The 18654-nt window shown below is 41.4% G+C and overlaps 1 protein-coding gene across 4 annotated transcripts in view; it reads right to left on the reverse strand.

Moving 5' to 3' along the window:
• LOC133542262 (protein jagged-2-like) overlaps window positions 1–18654 on the reverse strand; it is a 181938-nt gene that overhangs the window by 60853 nt on the left and 102431 nt on the right. For 2 of the 4 annotated variants that reach the window (XM_061886211.1, XM_061886212.1), the window contains exons 6-10: window positions 13011–13141; window positions 5970–6089; window positions 5769–5882; window positions 5524–5637; window positions 2569–2682 (exon numbers count right to left, since the gene is read on the reverse strand). In XM_061886211.1, the coding sequence (XP_061742195.1) occupies window positions 2569–2682; window positions 5524–5637; window positions 5769–5882; window positions 5970–6089; window positions 13011–13141 (593 nt within the window). The remainder of the gene's footprint in view (window positions 1–2568; window positions 2683–5523; window positions 5638–5768; window positions 5883–5969; window positions 6090–13010; window positions 13142–18654) is intronic. The other 2 variants (XM_061886214.1, XM_061886213.1) reach the window with 1 other exon arrangement.

Below are 18654 nucleotides of genomic sequence, written 5' to 3' on the forward strand. Positions count from 1 at the left end.
ACGTGTCAAGAGAAATGTTTTAGTGCCGAGAGCAGGAAAAGAGAGTGAAGGAGAAGCTAAAAAGAGCTACTTTTGTTCCACCAGCATCACGGCTTGATGTCAGAACTCGGGCCGAAGAAGAAGATGTAACAAAACGAGTGATGTTTATTTTGGAAAATAATAATATGCTGGGTCTCAGTTTACGCCGATGCTGTATACACCAGGGGTCACCAACACGGTGCCCGCGGGCACCAGGTCGCCCATAAGGACCAGATGAGTCGCCCAACTTGCCTGTTCTAAAAATAGCTCAAATAGCAGCACTTACCAGTGAGCTGCCTCAATTTTTTTAATTTTATTCATTTACTAGCAAGCTGGTCTTGCTTACCTCGACATTTTTAATTCTAAGAGAGACAAAACTAAAATAGGATTTGAAAATCCAAGAAAATATTTTAAAGACTTGGTCTTCACTCGTTTAAATAAATTCATATTTTTTTTACTTTGCTTCTTATAACTTTCAGAAAGACAATTTTGGAGAAAAAATACAACCTTATAAATGATTTTAGGATTTTTAAACACCTTTTAACTTTTAAATTTCTTCCTCTTCTTTCCTGACAATTTATATCAATGTTCAAGTATTTTTTATTTTCTATTGTAAAGAATAATAAATACATTTTCATTTTTTCGACGAAGAATATTTGTGAAATATTTCTTCAAACTTATTATGATTAAAATTCTAATAAAATATTCTGGCAAATCTAGAAAATCTGTAGAATCAAATTTGAATCTTAATTCAAAGTCTTTTATGAATTTCTTTTAAAAATTTTGTTCTGGAAAATCTAGAAGAAATAATGATTTGTCTTTGTTAGAAATATAGCTTGGTCCAATTTGTTATATATTCTAACAAAGTGCAGACTGGATTTTAACCTATTTAAAACATGTCTAAAATTAATTTTAATCGGGAAAAATTACAAATGATGTTCCTTAAATTCTTTTTTCAACTTTTTCAGAAAGATTTGAATTAGCTCGTTTTTCTCTTCACTTTTTTCGGTTGAATTTTAAATTTTAAAGAGTTGAAATTGAAGATAAACTATGTTTCAAAATTTTATTTTCATTTTTTTCCTGTTTTCTCCTCTTTTAAACCGTTCAATTAAGTGTTTTTTTCATCATTTATTCTCTACAAAAAAACCTTCCGTAAAAGGAAAAAAAATGTATGACGGAATGACAGACAGAAATACCCTTTTTTTTAATATATAGATTTATTTATTAAAGGTAAATTGAGCAAATTGGCTATTTCTGGCAATTATTTAAGTGTGTATCAAACTGGTAGCCCTTGGCATTAATCAGTACCCAAGAAGTAGCTCTTGGTTTCAAAAAGGTTGGTGACCCCTGATATATACCTTTACATACATATATACCTGCACTGGCTTCCTGTGCACTTAAGATGTGACTTTAAGGTTTTAGTACTTACGTATAAAATACTACACGGTCTAGCTCCATCCTATCTTGCAGATTGTATTGTAACTTATGTCCCGGCAAGAAATCTGCGTTCAAAGGACTCTGGTTTATTAGTGATTCCCAGAGCCCCAAAAAAAGTCTGCGGGCTATAGAGTGTTTTCTATTGGGGCTCCAGTACTAGGGACTACCCTCCCGGTAACAGTTAGAGATGTTACCTCAGTAGAAGCATTTAAGTCTCATCTTAAAACTCATTTGTATACTCTAGCCTTTAAATAAACCCCTTTTAAGACCAGTTGATCTGCCGTTTCTTTTCTTTTTTGGTCTGCCCCCCTCTCCCTAGTGGAATGTGGGGCACTTGTTTGGTGGCCACGGATGAAGTGCTGGCTGTCCAGGTGTGCACTGCTGACCTCGGGATGGTCTCCTGCTGGCCCTACTATGGACTGGACTATCACTATTATGATAGATCCACTATGGACTGGACTATCACTATTATGTTAGATCCACTATGGACTGGACTCTCACTATTATGTTATATCCACTATGGACTGGACTCTCACTATTATGTTAGATCCACTATGGACTGGACTCTCACTATTATGTTAGATCCTCTATGGACTGGACTCTCACTATTATGTTAGATCCACTATGGACTGGACTCTCACTATTTTGTTACATCCACTATGGACTGGACTCACACTATTATGTTAGATCCACTATGGACTGGACTCTCACAATATAATGCTAGACCCACTCGACGTCCATTGCACCGGCCCCCCACATCTGCGGTCCTCTCCAAAGTTTCTCATTGTCATCCCACTGGGTTGAGTTTTTCCTTGCCCCCATGTGGGCTCTGAACCGAGGACGTCGTCGTGGCTTGTGCAGCCCTTTGAGACACTTGTGATTTAGGGCTATAAAAATAAACTTTGATTGATTGATATTTGTGTTCATATTTCAACAACCTGTTCTGCGTTTAAACGTGCGCACATTTGATCCACATTTTAGCGTGCAGCCTCCTTCACCAACGAGACCCCCGGGAGGGACGAAAATATGCTAGTGGAGCAGAGCTAGCCAGTCGCTAGTAGCGCTAAAGCGGAAGCAAAAGGAAAAAAGGTGTGTGCCTGGCTGGATACGAACTGATGTCACACTTATGGCCGATCCATCCGGGGAAACAGGCACAGTGATATCCGCCAATCAAGTTTTTGCAAGAGTAAGCATTGAGGCAAGGCTCGGCCTCACACTCGTTAGCGTCTGCAAAAAGGAGTCCAGACAAGAGAGACCACGTGAGACCACGTGAGACCATGTGAGACCGCGTGAGACCACGTGAGACCGCGAGAAGCCCCGACACCCGAGCCTCCTGTGACACAACATCACACTTTCAAGCAAATGGGCAAAAAACAGACATTCGAAGATTCAAGGCGGTTTTGGAAGATCCTAATCTGAAGAAAACTCATTAGTGATTTCCAGAGCCCCAAAAAAAGTCTGCGGGCTATAGAGTGTTTTCTATTGGGGCTCCAGTACTCTGGAATGTCCTCCCGGTAACAGTTAGAGATGTTACCTCAGTAGAAGCATTTAAGTCCCATCTTAAAACTCATTTGTATACTCTGGCCTTTAAATGGACCACCCTTTTAGACCAGTTGATCTGCCGTTTTTTTTCCGTTTCTGCCCCTCTGTCTCCTGTGAAAGGGGGGGGGGCATAGGTCCGGTGGCCATGGGTGAAGTGCTGGATGTCCAGAGTCGGGACCCAGGGAGGACCACTCGCCTGTGCATCTGTGCATTGGGGACATCTCTGTGCAACTGACCTGTCTCCGCTTGGGATGGTCTCCTGTTGGCCCCACATGGACTGGACTCTCACTATTATGTTGGATTTACTATGGACTGTACTCTCTCTATTATGTTAGATCCACTATGGACTGGACCCTCTCTACTATGTTAGATCCACTATGGACTGTACTCTCTCTACTATGTTAGATCCACTATGGACTGTACTCTCTCTATTATATTAGATCCACTATGGACTGGACACTCACACTATTATGTTATATCCATTATGGACTGGACTCTCACTATTATTTTAGATCCACTTTGGACTGGACTCTCACTATTATGTTAGATCCACTATGGACTGGACTCTTACTATTATGTTAGATCCACGATGGACTGGACCCTCATGATATTATGTTAGATCCACTATGGACTGTACTCTCTCTATTATATTAGATCCATTATGGACTGGACTCTCACTATTATTTTAGATCCACTTTGGACTGGACTCTCACTATTATGTTAGATCCACTATGGACTGGACTCTTACTATTATGTTAGATCCACGATGGACTGGACCCTCATGATATTATGTTAGATCCACTATGGACTGGACTCTCTCTATTATATTAGATCCACTATGGACTGGACACTCACACTATTATGTTATATCCTATATGGACTGGACTCTCACACTATTATGTTAGATCCACTATGGACTGGACTCTCACACTATTATGTTAGATCCACTATGGACTGGACTCTCTCACTATTATGTTAGATCCACTATGGACGGGACTCTCACACTATTATGTTAGATCCACTATGGACTGGACTCTCACTATTATGTGAGATCCACTATGGACTGGACTCTCACTATTATGTTAGATCCACTATGGACTGGACTCTCACTATTATGTTGGATCCACTATGGACTGGACTCTCACTATTATGTTAGATCCACTATGGACTGGACTCTCACTATTATGTCAGATCCACTATGGACTGGACTCTCACTATTATGTTAGATCCACTATGGACTGGATTCTCACACTATTATGTTAGATCCACTATGGACTGGACTCTCTCCATTATGGTAGATCCACTATGGACTGGACTCTCACTATTATGTTAGATCCACTATGGACTGGATTCTCACACTATTATGTTAGATCCACTATGGACTGGACTCTCTCCATTATGGTAGATCCACTATGGACTGGACACTCACACTAATATGGTATATCCTATATGGACTGGACTCTCACACTATTATGTTAGATCCACTATGGACTGGACTCCCACTATAATGTTAGATCCACTATGGACTGGACTCTTACTATTATTTTAGATCCACTATGGACTGGACTTTAGACCCACTAGACGTCAATTGCATCCAGTCTCCCCTGTTCATGCTACTCTGTCACAATAAAGCTACATCCGTTTAGCACTCGGCTTCTAAAACTTACAGCCATCCTCTTTGTGTTCGGGCTGAAAAATCTAAAGGTCTGGATCATAATTTTTCCCAAAGTAATGCTTGTTGGCTTTCACAAAGTCTGCTTGAATAGCATTGTTGTCGATGTGGAAGGGATCCGTAGTTCCTCCTCTACAACACAGATCACGTGACTGGCTTTCTTGCTAACTCTCAAAATAACTGGGAAATCTCCGTGAGATTGACACCATTTTGGTCGCAAACTTTGTAAGTCTTTAGGTGTCATGAATCCGACATTTATGCGAGTAGCTTCAATATTGAGGCAACTTGTTCTTCCGCTCTAACGCTACTTTAACGAGGAATTACGTAATAAGAAGGAAAAAGAACTACAACAATAACATTTTCCAGACATCTCCCAACCAACCAACCAACCAACCAACCTACCTACCTACCTACCTACCTACCTACCTACCTACCTACCTACCTACCTACCTACCTACCTACCTACCTACCTACCTACCTACCTACCTACCTACCTACCTACCTACCTACCTACCTACCTACCTACCTACCTACCTACCTACCTACCTACCTACCTACCTACCTACCTACCTACCTACCTACCTACCTACCTACCTACCTACCTACCTACCTACCTACCTACCTACCTACCTACCTACCTACCTACCTACCTACCTACCTACCTACCTACCTACCTACCTACCTACCTACCTACCTACCTACCTACCTACCTACCTACCTACCTACCTACCTACCTACCTACCTACCTACCTACCTACCTACCTACCTACCTACCTACCTACCTACCTACCTACCTACCTACCTACCTACCTACCTACCTACCTACCTACCTACCTACCTACCTACCTACCTACCTATCTGGCAGGTCTGTCCCGTCCACTGGGGGGTGCAGAGACACTCGAAGGCGTTCTCCTGGTCGATGCAAGTCCCGCCGTTAGCACAGGGACTGGAAGCACATTCGTCAGTGTCTGGAAGACAAGTAGTCCTCTTACTTGCTAGGGTCAGGACATGTGGAGAGGCTTTCCTCGGTTTCTTTCCACCGGATCAAGTCAAGGGTTAGCCGAGAATGTTGACTTGGGTGCAGTTTCAGACCACTCACCTTTAGCACAGGTGGGTCCAGACCAGCCAGCGGGGCAGATACACTCAAATCCCGACTGGACCTCATGGCAAGTCCCGCCGTTGGCACAGGGGTTGGAAACACAGGCGTGCTCAGCTGGACTCAAAAAAAAGAGTCCCAGTCAAGCGGGGAATGATAAATCCATCAAATTCTAGAAACAATCTGCTGACCCTAAACCCTCACCGATCTCGCAGTTCTTGCCCGAGTATCCGTCCGGACAGACGCAGTTGTACTCATCTGGTTCTGTGTTCATGCACGTGCCCCCGTTCTTACATGGACGGTTGGTCCCGCAGTAGTTCAGATCTGGACAGAAGAAAGACCGTGGTTTGTCCCACTGGGAACACACCCTTGTACACTGGCATACTTTTTAGTGGGGGAGTGACCAAGACACGAATCTTGAATCCACTTTTGCGAATTTGTCAAACAATAACCACGTCATTGAACGTGACAAATGTTATGTTTTGAAAAGATCGGACTGTGGCCAAAAGTTCGTAAATGTTACTTTGGGTGAAAAAAACCCTGTCATGGTTTAACTCTTATCTTACTGATAGGATGCAGTGCGTCTCCCATAACAATGTGACCTCGGACTATGTTAAGGTAACATGTGGAGTTCCCCAGGGTTCGGTCCTTGGCCCTGTACTCTTCAGCATCTACATGCTGCCGCTCGGTGACATCATACGCAAATACGGTATTAGCTTTCACTGTTATGCTGATGACACCCAACTCTACATGCCCCTAAAGCTGACCAACACGCCGGACTGTAGTCAGTTGGAGGCGTGTCTTAATGAAATTAAACAATGGATGTCCGCTAACTTTTTGTAACTTAATGCCAAAAAAACGGAAATGATGATTATCGGTCCTGCTAGACACCGACCTCTATTTAATAATACAACTTTAACATTTGACAACCAAATAATAAAACAAGGTGACTCTGTAAAAAATCTGGGTATTATCTTCGACCCAACTCTCTCCTTTGAGTCACACATTAAAAGCGTTACTAAAACGGCCTTCTTCCATCTCCGTAATATCGCTAAAATTCGCTCCATTTTGTCCACTAAAGACGCCGAGATCATTATCCATGCGTTTGTTACGTCTCGCCTTGACTACTGTAACGTATTATTTTCGGGTCTCCCCATGTCTAGCATTAAAAGATTACAGTTGGTACAAAATTCAGCTGCTAGACTTTTGACAAGAACAAGAAAGTTTGATCACATTACGCCTGTACTGGCTCACCTGCACTGGCTTCCTGTGCACTTAAGATGTGACTTTAAGGTTTTACTACTTACGTATAAAATACTACACGGTCTAGCTCCAGCCTATCTTGCCGATTGTATTGTACCATATGTCCCGGCAAGAAATCTGCGTTCAAAAGACTCCGGCTTATTAGTGATTCCTAGAGCCCCAAAAAAGTCTGCGGGCTATAGAGCGTTTTCTGTTCGGGCTCCAGTACTCTGGAATGCCCTCCCGGTAACAGTTCGAGATGCTACCTCAGTAGAAGCATTTAAGTCTCACCTTAAAACTCATCTGTATACTTTAGCCTTTAAATAGACCTCCTTTTTAGACCAGTTGATCTGCCGCTTCTTTTCTTTCTCCTATGTCCCCCCCCTCCCTTGTGGAGGGGGTCCGGGCCGATGACCATGGATGAAGTACTGGCTGTCCAGAGTCGAGACCCAGGATGGACCGCTCGTCGGGACCCAGGATGGACCGCTCGCCTGTATCGGTTGGGGACATCTCTACGCTGCTGATCCGCCTCCGCTTGAGATGGTTTCCTGTGGACGGGACCCTCGCTGCTGTCTTGGATCCGCTTGAACTGAACTCTCGCGGCTGTGTTGGAGCCACTATGGATTGAACTTTCACAGTATCATGTTAGACCCGCTCGACATCCATTGCTTTCGGTCCCCTAGAGGGGGGGGTTGCCCACATCTGAGGTCCTCTCCAAGGTTTCTCATAGTCAGCATTGTCACTGGCGTCCCACTGGATGTGAATTCTCCCTGCCCACTGGGTGTGAGTTTTCCTTGCCCTTTTGTGGGTTCTTCCGAGGATGTTGTAGTCGTAATGATTTGTGCAGTCCTTTGAGACATTTGTGATTTGGGGCTATATAAATAAACATTGATTGATTGATTGAAATCAAAGCAATACACACAAAATAATATAGTTTGTTAATTTTTGAGGCATGTTACAGAGACCACCTTGTCATTACTCGATTATGCCACATTTCTAATATATGATTCGGCTCACACGTTTAATTTGTCTTTGTCTCAAACTAATTTAATAATCATCATCATCATTATTGCTGTATTAGTCCGTTGTGGTGAAGAAGGAGCTTAGCCGGAAGGCAAAGCTCTCAATTTTACCGGTCGATCTACGTTCCCATCCTCACCTATGGTCATGAGCTTTGGGTTATGACCGAAAAGACAAGATCACGGGTACAAAAAAGGAGTTTCCTCTACCGGGTGGCGGGTCTCTACCCTTAGAGATAGGGTGAGAAGCTCTGTCATCCGGGAGGAGCTCAACGTAAAGCCGCTTCCCCACCACATCCAGAGGAGCCAGCTGAGGTGGTTCGGGCATCTGGTCAGGATGCCACCCGAACATGTTCAGGGCACGTCCGGCCGGTAGGAGGCCAAGGGGAAGACCCAGGACACGTTGGGAAGACTATGTCTCCCGGCTGGCCTGGGAACGCCTTGGGATCCCCCAGGAGGAGCTGGACTAAGTGGTTTTGGAGAGGGACGTCTGGGCTTCCCTGCATAGGCTGCTGCCCCCGCGATCCGACCTTGGATAGGCGGAAGAAGATGGATGGATGGATGGATCATTTTTATCTTTTTTTTTAATCACCTTTTAAGACACCCAAAGTGCTTTGTACCAATTATTCATTGACTCCACATTCACACTGAAGTAGACTGAGGGATACCTGGAGAGAAGTTTACCCCAAACAATCATTGATATTTATAGACCGGTGTGGGCAGGGTGGGTAAAGTGTGTTGCCTAAGCCCATAACATCAGCAACTGGGACCGAGGAGGCTGGGCAACGGCAAACAAGTAACTGCCAACCGTCCGGTTGCTGAACGACCTCCAGAGCCTCCCAATTTGACAATCAGTTCACATATTTTTGAATTGTGTCCTTTTACAAAGATGAACTGAATCCTTGTGAAAAGTTCATAGATTTGTTACCCCTGGTCACACCAGAGCCACACACTAGAATTCCTCCAAATTCTCAGTTATGTTGCATTTTTTAATTGGACCTTTAGAAAGCATATGACTTCAGGATGTGGTCTCAGTGGGACTTCCTTGGAGTCTGGAGCGGTCTTCTCATACTCCCGAACACTTTTGATTCGACTTTTTTATCGACCAAACCCAATCAGATTAACTGGGACCGAGGAAGCTGGGTTCCAACAATTAATGGCAAACAAGTAACTGCCAACCGTCCGGTTGCTGAACGACCTCCCAAACCTCCCAATTTGACAATCAGTTCACATATTTTTGAATTGTTTCCTTTTACAAAGATGAACTGAATCCCGGCGAAAAGTTCATTGATTTGTTACCTCTGATCACACCAGAGCCACAGACTAGAATTCCTCCAAATTCTCACAGTTATTTTGCATTTTTTAGTTGGACCTTTAGAAAGCAAATGACTTCAGGATGTGGTCTCAGTGGGACTTCCTTGGAATCTGGAGTGGTCTCCTCGAACTCCTGAACACTCTTGATTTGACTTTTTTTTTTTACCAAACCCAATCAGATTAACTGGGACCGAGGATGCTGGGTTCCAACAATTAATGGCAAACAAGTAATCGCCAACCGTCCGGTTGCTGAACGACCTCCCAAACCTCCCAATTTGACAATCAGTTCACATATTTTTGAATTGTGTCCTTTTACAAAGATGAACTGAATCCCGGCGAAAAGTTCATTGATTTGTTACCCCTTGTCACACCAGAGCCACAGACTAGAATCCCTCCAAATTCTCACAGTTATGTTGCATTTTTTAGTTGGACCTTTAGAAAGCAAATGACTTCAGGATGTGGTCTCAGTGGGACTTCCTTGGAATCTGGAGCGGTCTTCTCAAACTCCTGAACACTCTTGATTCGACTTTTTTATTGACCAAACCCAATCAGATTAACTGGGACCGAGGAAGCTGGGTTCCAACAATTAATGGCAAACAAGTAACCGCCAACCGTCCGGTTGCTGAACGACCTCCAGAGCCTCCCAATTTGACAATCAGTTAACATATTTTTGAATTGTTTCCTTTTACAAAGATGAACTGAATCCTGGCGAAAAGTTCATTGATTTGTTACCCCTGGTCGTACTTGAGCCACACACTAGAATTCCTCCAAATTCTCACAGTTATGTTGCATTTTTTAGTTGGACCTTTGGAAAGCAAATGACTTCAGGATGTGGTCTCAGTGGGACTTCCTTGGAATCTGGAGTGGTCTCCTCGAACTCCTGAACACTCTTGATTTGACTTTTTTTTTTACCAAACCCAATCAGATTAACTGGGACCGAGGAAGCTGGGTTCCAACAATTAACCGCAAAAAAGTAACCCGCCATCCGTCCGGTTGCTGAACGACCTCCAGAGCCTCCCAATTTGACAATCAGTTAACATATTTTTGAATTGTGTCCTTTTACAAAGATGAACTGAATCCTTGTGAAAAGTTCATAGATTTGTTACCTCTGGTCATACCAGAGCCACACACTAGAATTCCTCCAAATTCTCACACTTATGTTGCATTTTTTAGTTGGACCTTTAGAAAGCAAATGACTTCAGGATGTGGTCTCAGTGGGACTTCCTTGGAGTCTGGAGCGGTCTTCTCAAACTCCTGAACACTCTTGATTTGACTTTTTTTTTTTACCAAACCCAATCAGATTAACTGGGACCGAGGATGCTGGGTTCCAACAATTAATGGCAAACAAGTAATCGCCAACCGTCCGGTTGCTGAACGACCTCCCAAACCTCCCAATTTGACAATCAGTTCACATATTTTTGAATTGTGTCCTTTTACAAAGATGAACTGAATCCCGGCGAAAAGTTCATTGATTTGTTACCCCTTGTCACACCAGAGCCACAGACTAGAATCCCTCCAAATTCTCACAGTTATGTTGCATTTTTTAGTTGGACCTTTAGAAAGCAAATGACTTCAGGATGTGGTCTCAGTGGGACTTCCTTGGAATCTGGAGCGGTCTTCTCAAACTCCTGAACACTCTTGATTCGACTTTTTTATTGACCAAACCCAATCAGATTAACTGGGACCGAGGAAGCTGGGTTCCAACAATTAATGGCAAACAAGTAACCGCCAACCGTCCGGTTGCTGAACGACCTCCAGAGCCTCCCAATTTGACAATCAGTTAACATATTTTTGAATTGTTTCCTTTTACAAAGATGAACTGAATCCTGGCGAAAAGTTCATTGATTTGTTACCCCTGGTCGTACTTGAGCCACACACTAGAATTCCTCCAAATTCTCACAGTTATGTTGCATTTTTTAGTTGGACCTTTGGAAAGCAAATGACTTCAGGATGTGGTCTCAGTGGGACTTCCTTGGAATCTGGAGTGGTCTCCTCGAACTCCTGAACACTCTTGATTTGACTTTTTTTTTTACCAAACCCAATCAGATTAACTGGGACCGAGGAAGCTGGGTTCCAACAATTAACCGCAAAAAAGTAACCCGCCATCCGTCCGGTTGCTGAACGACCTCCAGAGCCTCCCAATTTGACAATCAGTTAACATATTTTTGAATTGTGTCCTTTTACAAAGATGAACTGAATCCTTGTGAAAAGTTCATAGATTTGTTACCTCTGGTCATACCAGAGCCACACACTAGAATTCCTCCAAATTCTCACACTTATGTTGCATTTTTTAGTTGGACCTTTAGAAAGCAAATGACTTCAGGATGTGGTCTCAGTGGGACTTCCTTGGAGTCTGGAGCGGTCTCCTCAAACTCCTGAACACTCTTGATTCGACTTTTTTATTGACCAAACCCAATCAGATTAACTGGGACCGAGGAAGCTGGGTTCCAACAATTAACCGCAAAAAAGTAACCGCCAACCGTCCGGTTGCTGAACGACCTCTCAAACCTCCCAATTTGACAATCAGTTAACATATTTTTGAATTGTGTCCTTTTACAAAGATGAACTGAATCCTTGTGAAAAGTTCATAGATTTGTTACCTCTGGTCATACCAGAGCCACACACTAGAATTCCTCCAAATTCTCACACTTATGTTGCATTTTTTAGTTGGACCTTTAGAAAGCAAATGACTTCAGGATGTGGTCTCAGTGGGACTTCCTTGGAGTCTGGAGCGGTCTTCTCAAACTCCTGAACACTCTTGATTCGACTCTTTTATTGACCAAACCCAATCAGATTAACTGGGACCGAGGAAGCTGGGTTCCAACAATTAATGGCAAACAAGTAACCGCCAACCGTCCGGTTGCTGAACGACCTCCCAAACCTCCCAATTTGACAATCCGTTCACATATTTTTGAATTGTTTCCTTTTACAAAGATGAACTGAATCCCGGCGAAAAGTTCATTGATTTGTTACCCCTGGTCACACCAGAGCCACACACTAGAATTCCTCCAAATTCTCACAGTTATGTTGCATTTTTTTAGTTGGACCTTTAGAAAGCAAATGACTTCAGGATGTGGTCTCAGTGGGACTTCCTTGAAGTCTGGAGCTGTCTCCTCAAACTCCTGAAAACTCTTGATTCGACTTTTTTATTGACCAAACCCAATCAGATTAACTGGGACCGAGGAAGCTGGGTTCCAACAATTAATGGCAAACAAGTAACCGCCAACCGTCCGGTTGCTGAACGACCTCTCAAACCTCCCAATTTGACAATCCGTTCACATATTTTTGAATTGTGTCCTTTTACAAAGATGAACTGAATCCTTGTGAAAAGTTCATAGATTTGTTACCTCTGGTCATACCAGAGCCACAGACTAGAATTCCTCCAAATTCTCACAGTTATGTTGCATTTTTTAGTTGGACCTTTAGAAAGCAAATGACTTCAGGATGTGGTCTCAGTGGGACTTCCTTGGAGTCTGGAGCGGTCTTCTCAAACTCCTGAACACTCTTGATTCGACTTTTTTATTGACCAAACCCAATCAGAGCAGGTCTAACAAAAGAGACTTATCGTCTATGAAGTAAACACAGATAACGGTGTCGAGCCACATGAGGATTATTGGGGCTTGTTGGAGCTCTGGAATGTCAGGTTGGTTCTGAAGAAAAAGCTTCTGACCTTTGTCACAGAGCAGGCCTCCCCAGTTCTTCTCACACGTGCACTGCCAGGGCTTGGTGCAGGTGCCGTGGACACACCCCGGGTACTGCAAACATTCGTCACAGAACGGACCCCGCCAGCCGTAGTTACACCTGCAACACATACACACGTGAACGTTATCTAAGAACCAAGACTCAGCACGCCGCGTGCTAAATGACATTTACGCCACGAATAAATCATGCCGGCTGGAGGTCGGACTCGGAATGAGTTTCGGTGTTGCGGCACGGAGGTGGGTCGCCTCCGAGTGGAGGGTTAGCTAATCTGTTGGTTTATGGCTGTGCTCTGTTATTCCAAGGCCGGCGCTAACCTCGCCCCACCTGTCCTGTCAATTCTACGGCGGGGCTAAATTTAGACAGTTATCTCCCCACCCCCCTTCTACCGCCACCGCCCCAACTGAAGACTTCAAAGTGGACCCTCTCCTTCCAGTGGCTATGCACTGCAGCTGAGAACCGTGGCCATGTCAGCTTTGGACCAGCTTCTTACCATGGAGGCCAAGGCGTGTTCCAACCTGGGTCAGAGGTGTCCAAAGTTATGGCCCGGGGACCAATGACTATTCTAAGCATAAAATAAATGCGTTTACGAAAAGGACAAAAGCAAAAAAAAGCATTGTGTTGACCTACAATGACTAAAAAAGGAAACTAGCGTTGTATTAAATTTGACGTTTTGACTATAATTTGTTGAATGGGCATTAATAAACAGTGTCCCTTTCAAAATAAAACAGTATGAGATGTAGTTCGCGTGTTCACGCGATGTAAGCGTTTTGTCTTTGTGTTAGCATTTTGTGTCAGGATGTTTCCTGTTACGAAGTTTTGAGTTACAAAGTTCTGTGTTATGACGTTACGTGTTACAAAGTTTCACGTTCAAGGCTTCGTGTAATGGAGTTTCGTAATATTTAGTTTGGTGTTACAGAGTTTCGCATTACGGAGTTTCATTATGGAGTTTTGCATTACGAAGTTTCTTGTAACAAAGTTTAAATTTATAGAGTATCGTGTCACAGAGTTTTGTATTATAGTTTCGTGTTATGGGGTTTTACATTATTGAGTTTTGTGTTATGGAGTTTTGCGTTACATAGTTTCGTGTTAAGTAGTTTTCTGTTAAGGAGAAATTTCAAGTCATAGAGTTTCGTGTTATGGAGTTTTGCGTCACTGAGTTTTGCACTTTGGAGTTTCGTGTTACGTAGTTTCGTGATAAGTAATTTTGTGTTATGGAGTTTTGTTTCATGGAGTTACGCGTTACTGACATATACATGATAGAGATTTGTGTTATGGAGTTTCATGTTACGGCATTTCGTGTTATGTAGTTTCGTGTTATGGAGTTTTGTGGTATGAAGTTTCGAGTCATGGAGTTTTGCATTATAGAGTTTTGTGTTATCGAGTTTCGTAATATGTTGTTTAGTGTTACAGAGTTTCGCGTTACGGAGTTCCGTGTTAAGAAGTTTTGCATTATGAAGTTTCTTGTTACAAAGTTTCAAGATACGGAGTTTCAAGTTTTAGAGTTTCAAGTAATAGAGTTTAATGTTATGGAGGTTCACGTCACCGAGTTTTGCATTGTGGAGTTTCATGTTATGGAGTTTTGCATTACAAATTTTCTTGTTACAAAGTTTCAAGTTACGGAGTTTCAAGTTATAGTTTCAAGTTATAGAGTTTCATGTTATGGAATTTTGCGTTACTGAGATATGCATGATAGAGTTTTGTGTTAAGGAGTTTCGGGTACTGGAGTTTCGTGTCACGGTGTCATCCATTATAGACCATTGTGTTATGGAGTTTCGTGTTACGAAGTTTCGTGTTACGTAGTTTTTTGTTATGGAGTTTCGTGTTATGAAGTTTCGTGTTATGGAGTTTCGCGTTACGGAGTTTTGCATTACAGAGTTTTGAATTACAGAGTTTTATGTTATCACGTCTCGTAATATGTAGTTTGGTGTTACAGAGTTTCGTGTTATGGAATTTTGCATTACAAAGTTTCTTATTCCAAAGTTTCGTGTTACGTAGTTTTGTGTTATAGAGTTATAGTGTTACAAAGTTTCAAGATACAGAGTTTCAAGTTTTAGAGTTTCAAGTAATAGAGTTTAATGTTATGGAGGTTCACGTCACCGAGTTTTGCATTGTGGAGTTTCATGTTATGGAGTTTTGCATTACAAAGTTTCTTGTTACAAAGTTTCAAGTTACGGAGTTTCAAGTTATAGTTTCAAGTTATAGAGTTTCGTGTTATGGAATTTTGCGTTACTGAGATATGCATGATAGAGTTTTGTGTTAAGGAGTTTCGGGTACTGGAGTTTCGTGTCACGGTGTCTTCCATTATAGACCATTGTGTTATGGAGTTTCGTGTTTTGGAGTTTCGTGTTACGAAGTTTCGTGTTACGTAGTTTTTTGTTATGGAGTTTCATGTTATGAAGTTTCGTGTTATGGAGTTTCGCGTTACAAAGTTTTGCATTACAGAGTTTTGCATTACAGAGTTTTATGTTATCACGTCTCGTAATATGTAGTTTGGTGTTAGAGTTTCGTGTTATGGAATTTTGCATTACAAAGTTTCTTATTCCAAAATTTCGTGTTACGTAGTTTTGTGTTATAGAGTTTCGGGATATGGAGTTTCGTTTTATGATGTTTTGCAATACAAAGTTTCTTGTTACACAGTCTCATGTTACGAAGTTTCAAGTTATAGAGTTTCGTGTTGGGGAGTTTCGCGTCACTGAGTTTTGCATTGTTGAGTTTTGTGTTACGGAGTTTCGTGATACGTGGTTTTGTATTCGTAATTTTGTGTTATGGAGTTTCGCGTTACTGAGATATGCATGATAGAGTTTTGTGTTATGGAGTCTCATGTTATGGCGTTTGTGTTACGAAGTTTCGTGTTACGTAGTTTTGTGTTATGGAGTTTCGTGTTTTGGAGTTTCGCTTTACGGCGTTTTGCATTACAGAGTTTCGACTTATCGAGTTTCGTAAAATGTAGTTTGGTGTTACAGGGTTTTGCATTACGAAGTTTCTTGTTACAAAGTTTCATGTTACAGAGTATTGTGTTTTAAAGTTTCGGAATATGGAGTTTTGTGTAATGAAGTTTTGCACTACAAAGTTTCATGTTACAAAGTTTCAAGTTAAAGGGTTTCGTGTTATGGAGTTTTATGTCACCGAGTTTGGCATTATTGAGTTTTGTGTTATGGAGTTTTGTGTTACAGCGTTTCATGTTACGTAGTTTTGTGTTATGGAGATTCGCGTTACTGAGATATGCATGATAGAGTTTCGTGTTACGACGTTTCATGTTTTGTAGTTTCGTGTTATGGAGTTTCGGGTTATGAAGTTTCGCGTCAGACAGTTTTGCATTACAGAGTATCGTGTTATGGAATTTCGTGTTACGGCGTTTGTGTTACGAAGTTTTGTGTTATGGAGTTTTGCTTTACGGAGTTTTGCATGATAGAGTTTTGTGTCATCGAGTTTTGTAATGTGTAGTTTGGTGTTACAGAGTTTTGCGTTACTGAGTTTCGTGTAATGGAGTTTTGCATTACAAAGTTTCTTGTTACAAAGTTTCATGTTATAAAGTTTCGGGGTATGGAGTTTAGTGTTATGGAGTTTCGGTATATGGAGTTTCGCGTCACAGAGTTTTGCATTATAGAGTATCGTATTATGGAGTTTTGTGTTAGGGAGTTTCATGTTATGGAGTATCATGTTATGGTGTTTGGTGCTATGGACTTTTGTGTTACGGCGTTTTTTGTTGCGTTTCGTGTAGTGGCTTATGGTTTCATGTTACAGTGCTCTGTGGTTACATCCTATAATGATGTAGGCGGAAGAATACGTAGAGGAAAGCAACATAATTTATTTTGTTCTTTTTTTCCTTTCACTATGTCTCCTGAGTATAAGGAAAATGAAAGTGAAGTGAAATTAGTTATGGCAAGATGTTCATACGCCAGGAAGGTTAAACATTGTGTCTTTGAAATGCGAAGGGGCCTGCACCTATGACAGGGACAATGATAACCAAGCAGCTTAGTGGTCTCATTACTGACACTGACTGTTTCTCCGTCCGTGGTGAAGCCCCCTTCAGGTGTGCAAAACAACCACGGGACTGCAAGAACATTTTCAGTTTATGTCAAATCAATCAAAATAACATTTTCGTATTAAACACGTTCTTGTCTGACCGGGAGGAGACCACGGGGTAGACCCATGCGGGGACTATGTCTCCTGGCTGGCCTGGGAACCATGGGAAGGGGACGGTGTGGCGCGGTTGGGAGAGTGGCCGTGCCAGCAACCTGAGGGTTCCCGGTTCAATCCCCACCTTCTACCAACCGAGTCACCACCGTTGTGTCCTTGAGAAAGACACTTCACCCTTGCTCCTGATGGGTCTTGGTGAGCGCCTTGAATGGCAGCTCCCTCCATCAGTGTGTGAATGTGTGTGTGAATGGGTGAATGTGGAAATAGTGTCACAGCGCTTTGAGTTCCTTCAAGGTAGAAAAGCGCTATATTAATAATTTTTTCCCTTGAAAATCAGTTTTTACCTTGAAAATCAGTTTTTGCCTTGAAAATTCGTTTTTACCTTGAATATAAGTTTTTGCCTTAAAAATTAGTTTTTACTTTGAAAATCAGTTTTTACCTATCAGTTTTTACTTTGAAAATCAGTTTTTGCCTTGAAAATTAGTTTTTACCTTGAAAATCAACATTTACCTTGAAAATCAGTTTTTAACTTGAAAATCAACTTTAACCTTGAAAATTAGTTTTTACCTTGAAAATCAGTTTTTAACTTGAAAATCAACTTTAACCTTGAAAATCAGTTTTTGCCTTGAAAAACAGTTATTGCCTTGAAAATATTTTTTTTTTACTTGAAAATCAGTTTTTACCCTGAAAAACAGTTTTTGCCTTTAAAATCAACTTTTACCTTGAAAATCAAGTCTTACCTTGAAAATCAACTTTTACCTTGAAAATCAGTTTTTAACTAAAAAATCGGTTTTTGCCTTGAAAATCAACTTTTACCTTGAAAATCAGTTTTTAACTAGAAAATCGATTTTTGCCTTGAAAATTAGTTTCTACCTCGAAAATCAGTTTTTGCCTTGAAAATCAACTTTAACCTTGAAAATCAGTTTTTGCCTTGAAAATCAGTTTTTACCTTGAAAATTATTTTTACCTTGAAAATCAGTTTTTGCCTTGAAAATCAACTTTATCCTTGAAAATCAGTTTTTGCCTTGAAAATCCAGTTTTTGCCTCGAAAATCAACATTTACCTTGAAAATCAGTTTTTACTTGGAAAATCAGTTTTTGCCTTGAAAATCCACTTTTACCTTGAAAATCAGTTTTAAACTTAAAAATCGGTTTTTGCCTTGAAAATCAGTTTCTACCTCGAAAATCAGTTTTTGCCTTGAAAATCAACTTTAACCTTGAAAATCAGTTTTTGCCTTGAAAATCAGTTTTTACCTTGAAAATTAGTTTTTACCTTGCAAATCAGTTTTTGCCTTGAAAATCAGTTTTTGCCTTGAAAATCAACTTTATCCTTGAAAATCAGTTTTTGCCTTGAAAATCCAGTCTTTGCCTCGAAAATCAACATTTACCTTGAAAATCATTTTTTACTTAGAAAATCAGATTTTGCCTTAAAAATCAACTTTAACCTTGAAAATCAGTTATTGCCTTGAAAAT

The sequence above is a fragment of the Nerophis ophidion genome, linkage group LG24 (genome assembly GCF_033978795.1).
Source record: "Nerophis ophidion isolate RoL-2023_Sa linkage group LG24, RoL_Noph_v1.0, whole genome shotgun sequence".
In the NCBI taxonomy this organism is placed as follows: domain Eukaryota; kingdom Metazoa; phylum Chordata; class Actinopteri; order Syngnathiformes; family Syngnathidae; genus Nerophis; species Nerophis ophidion.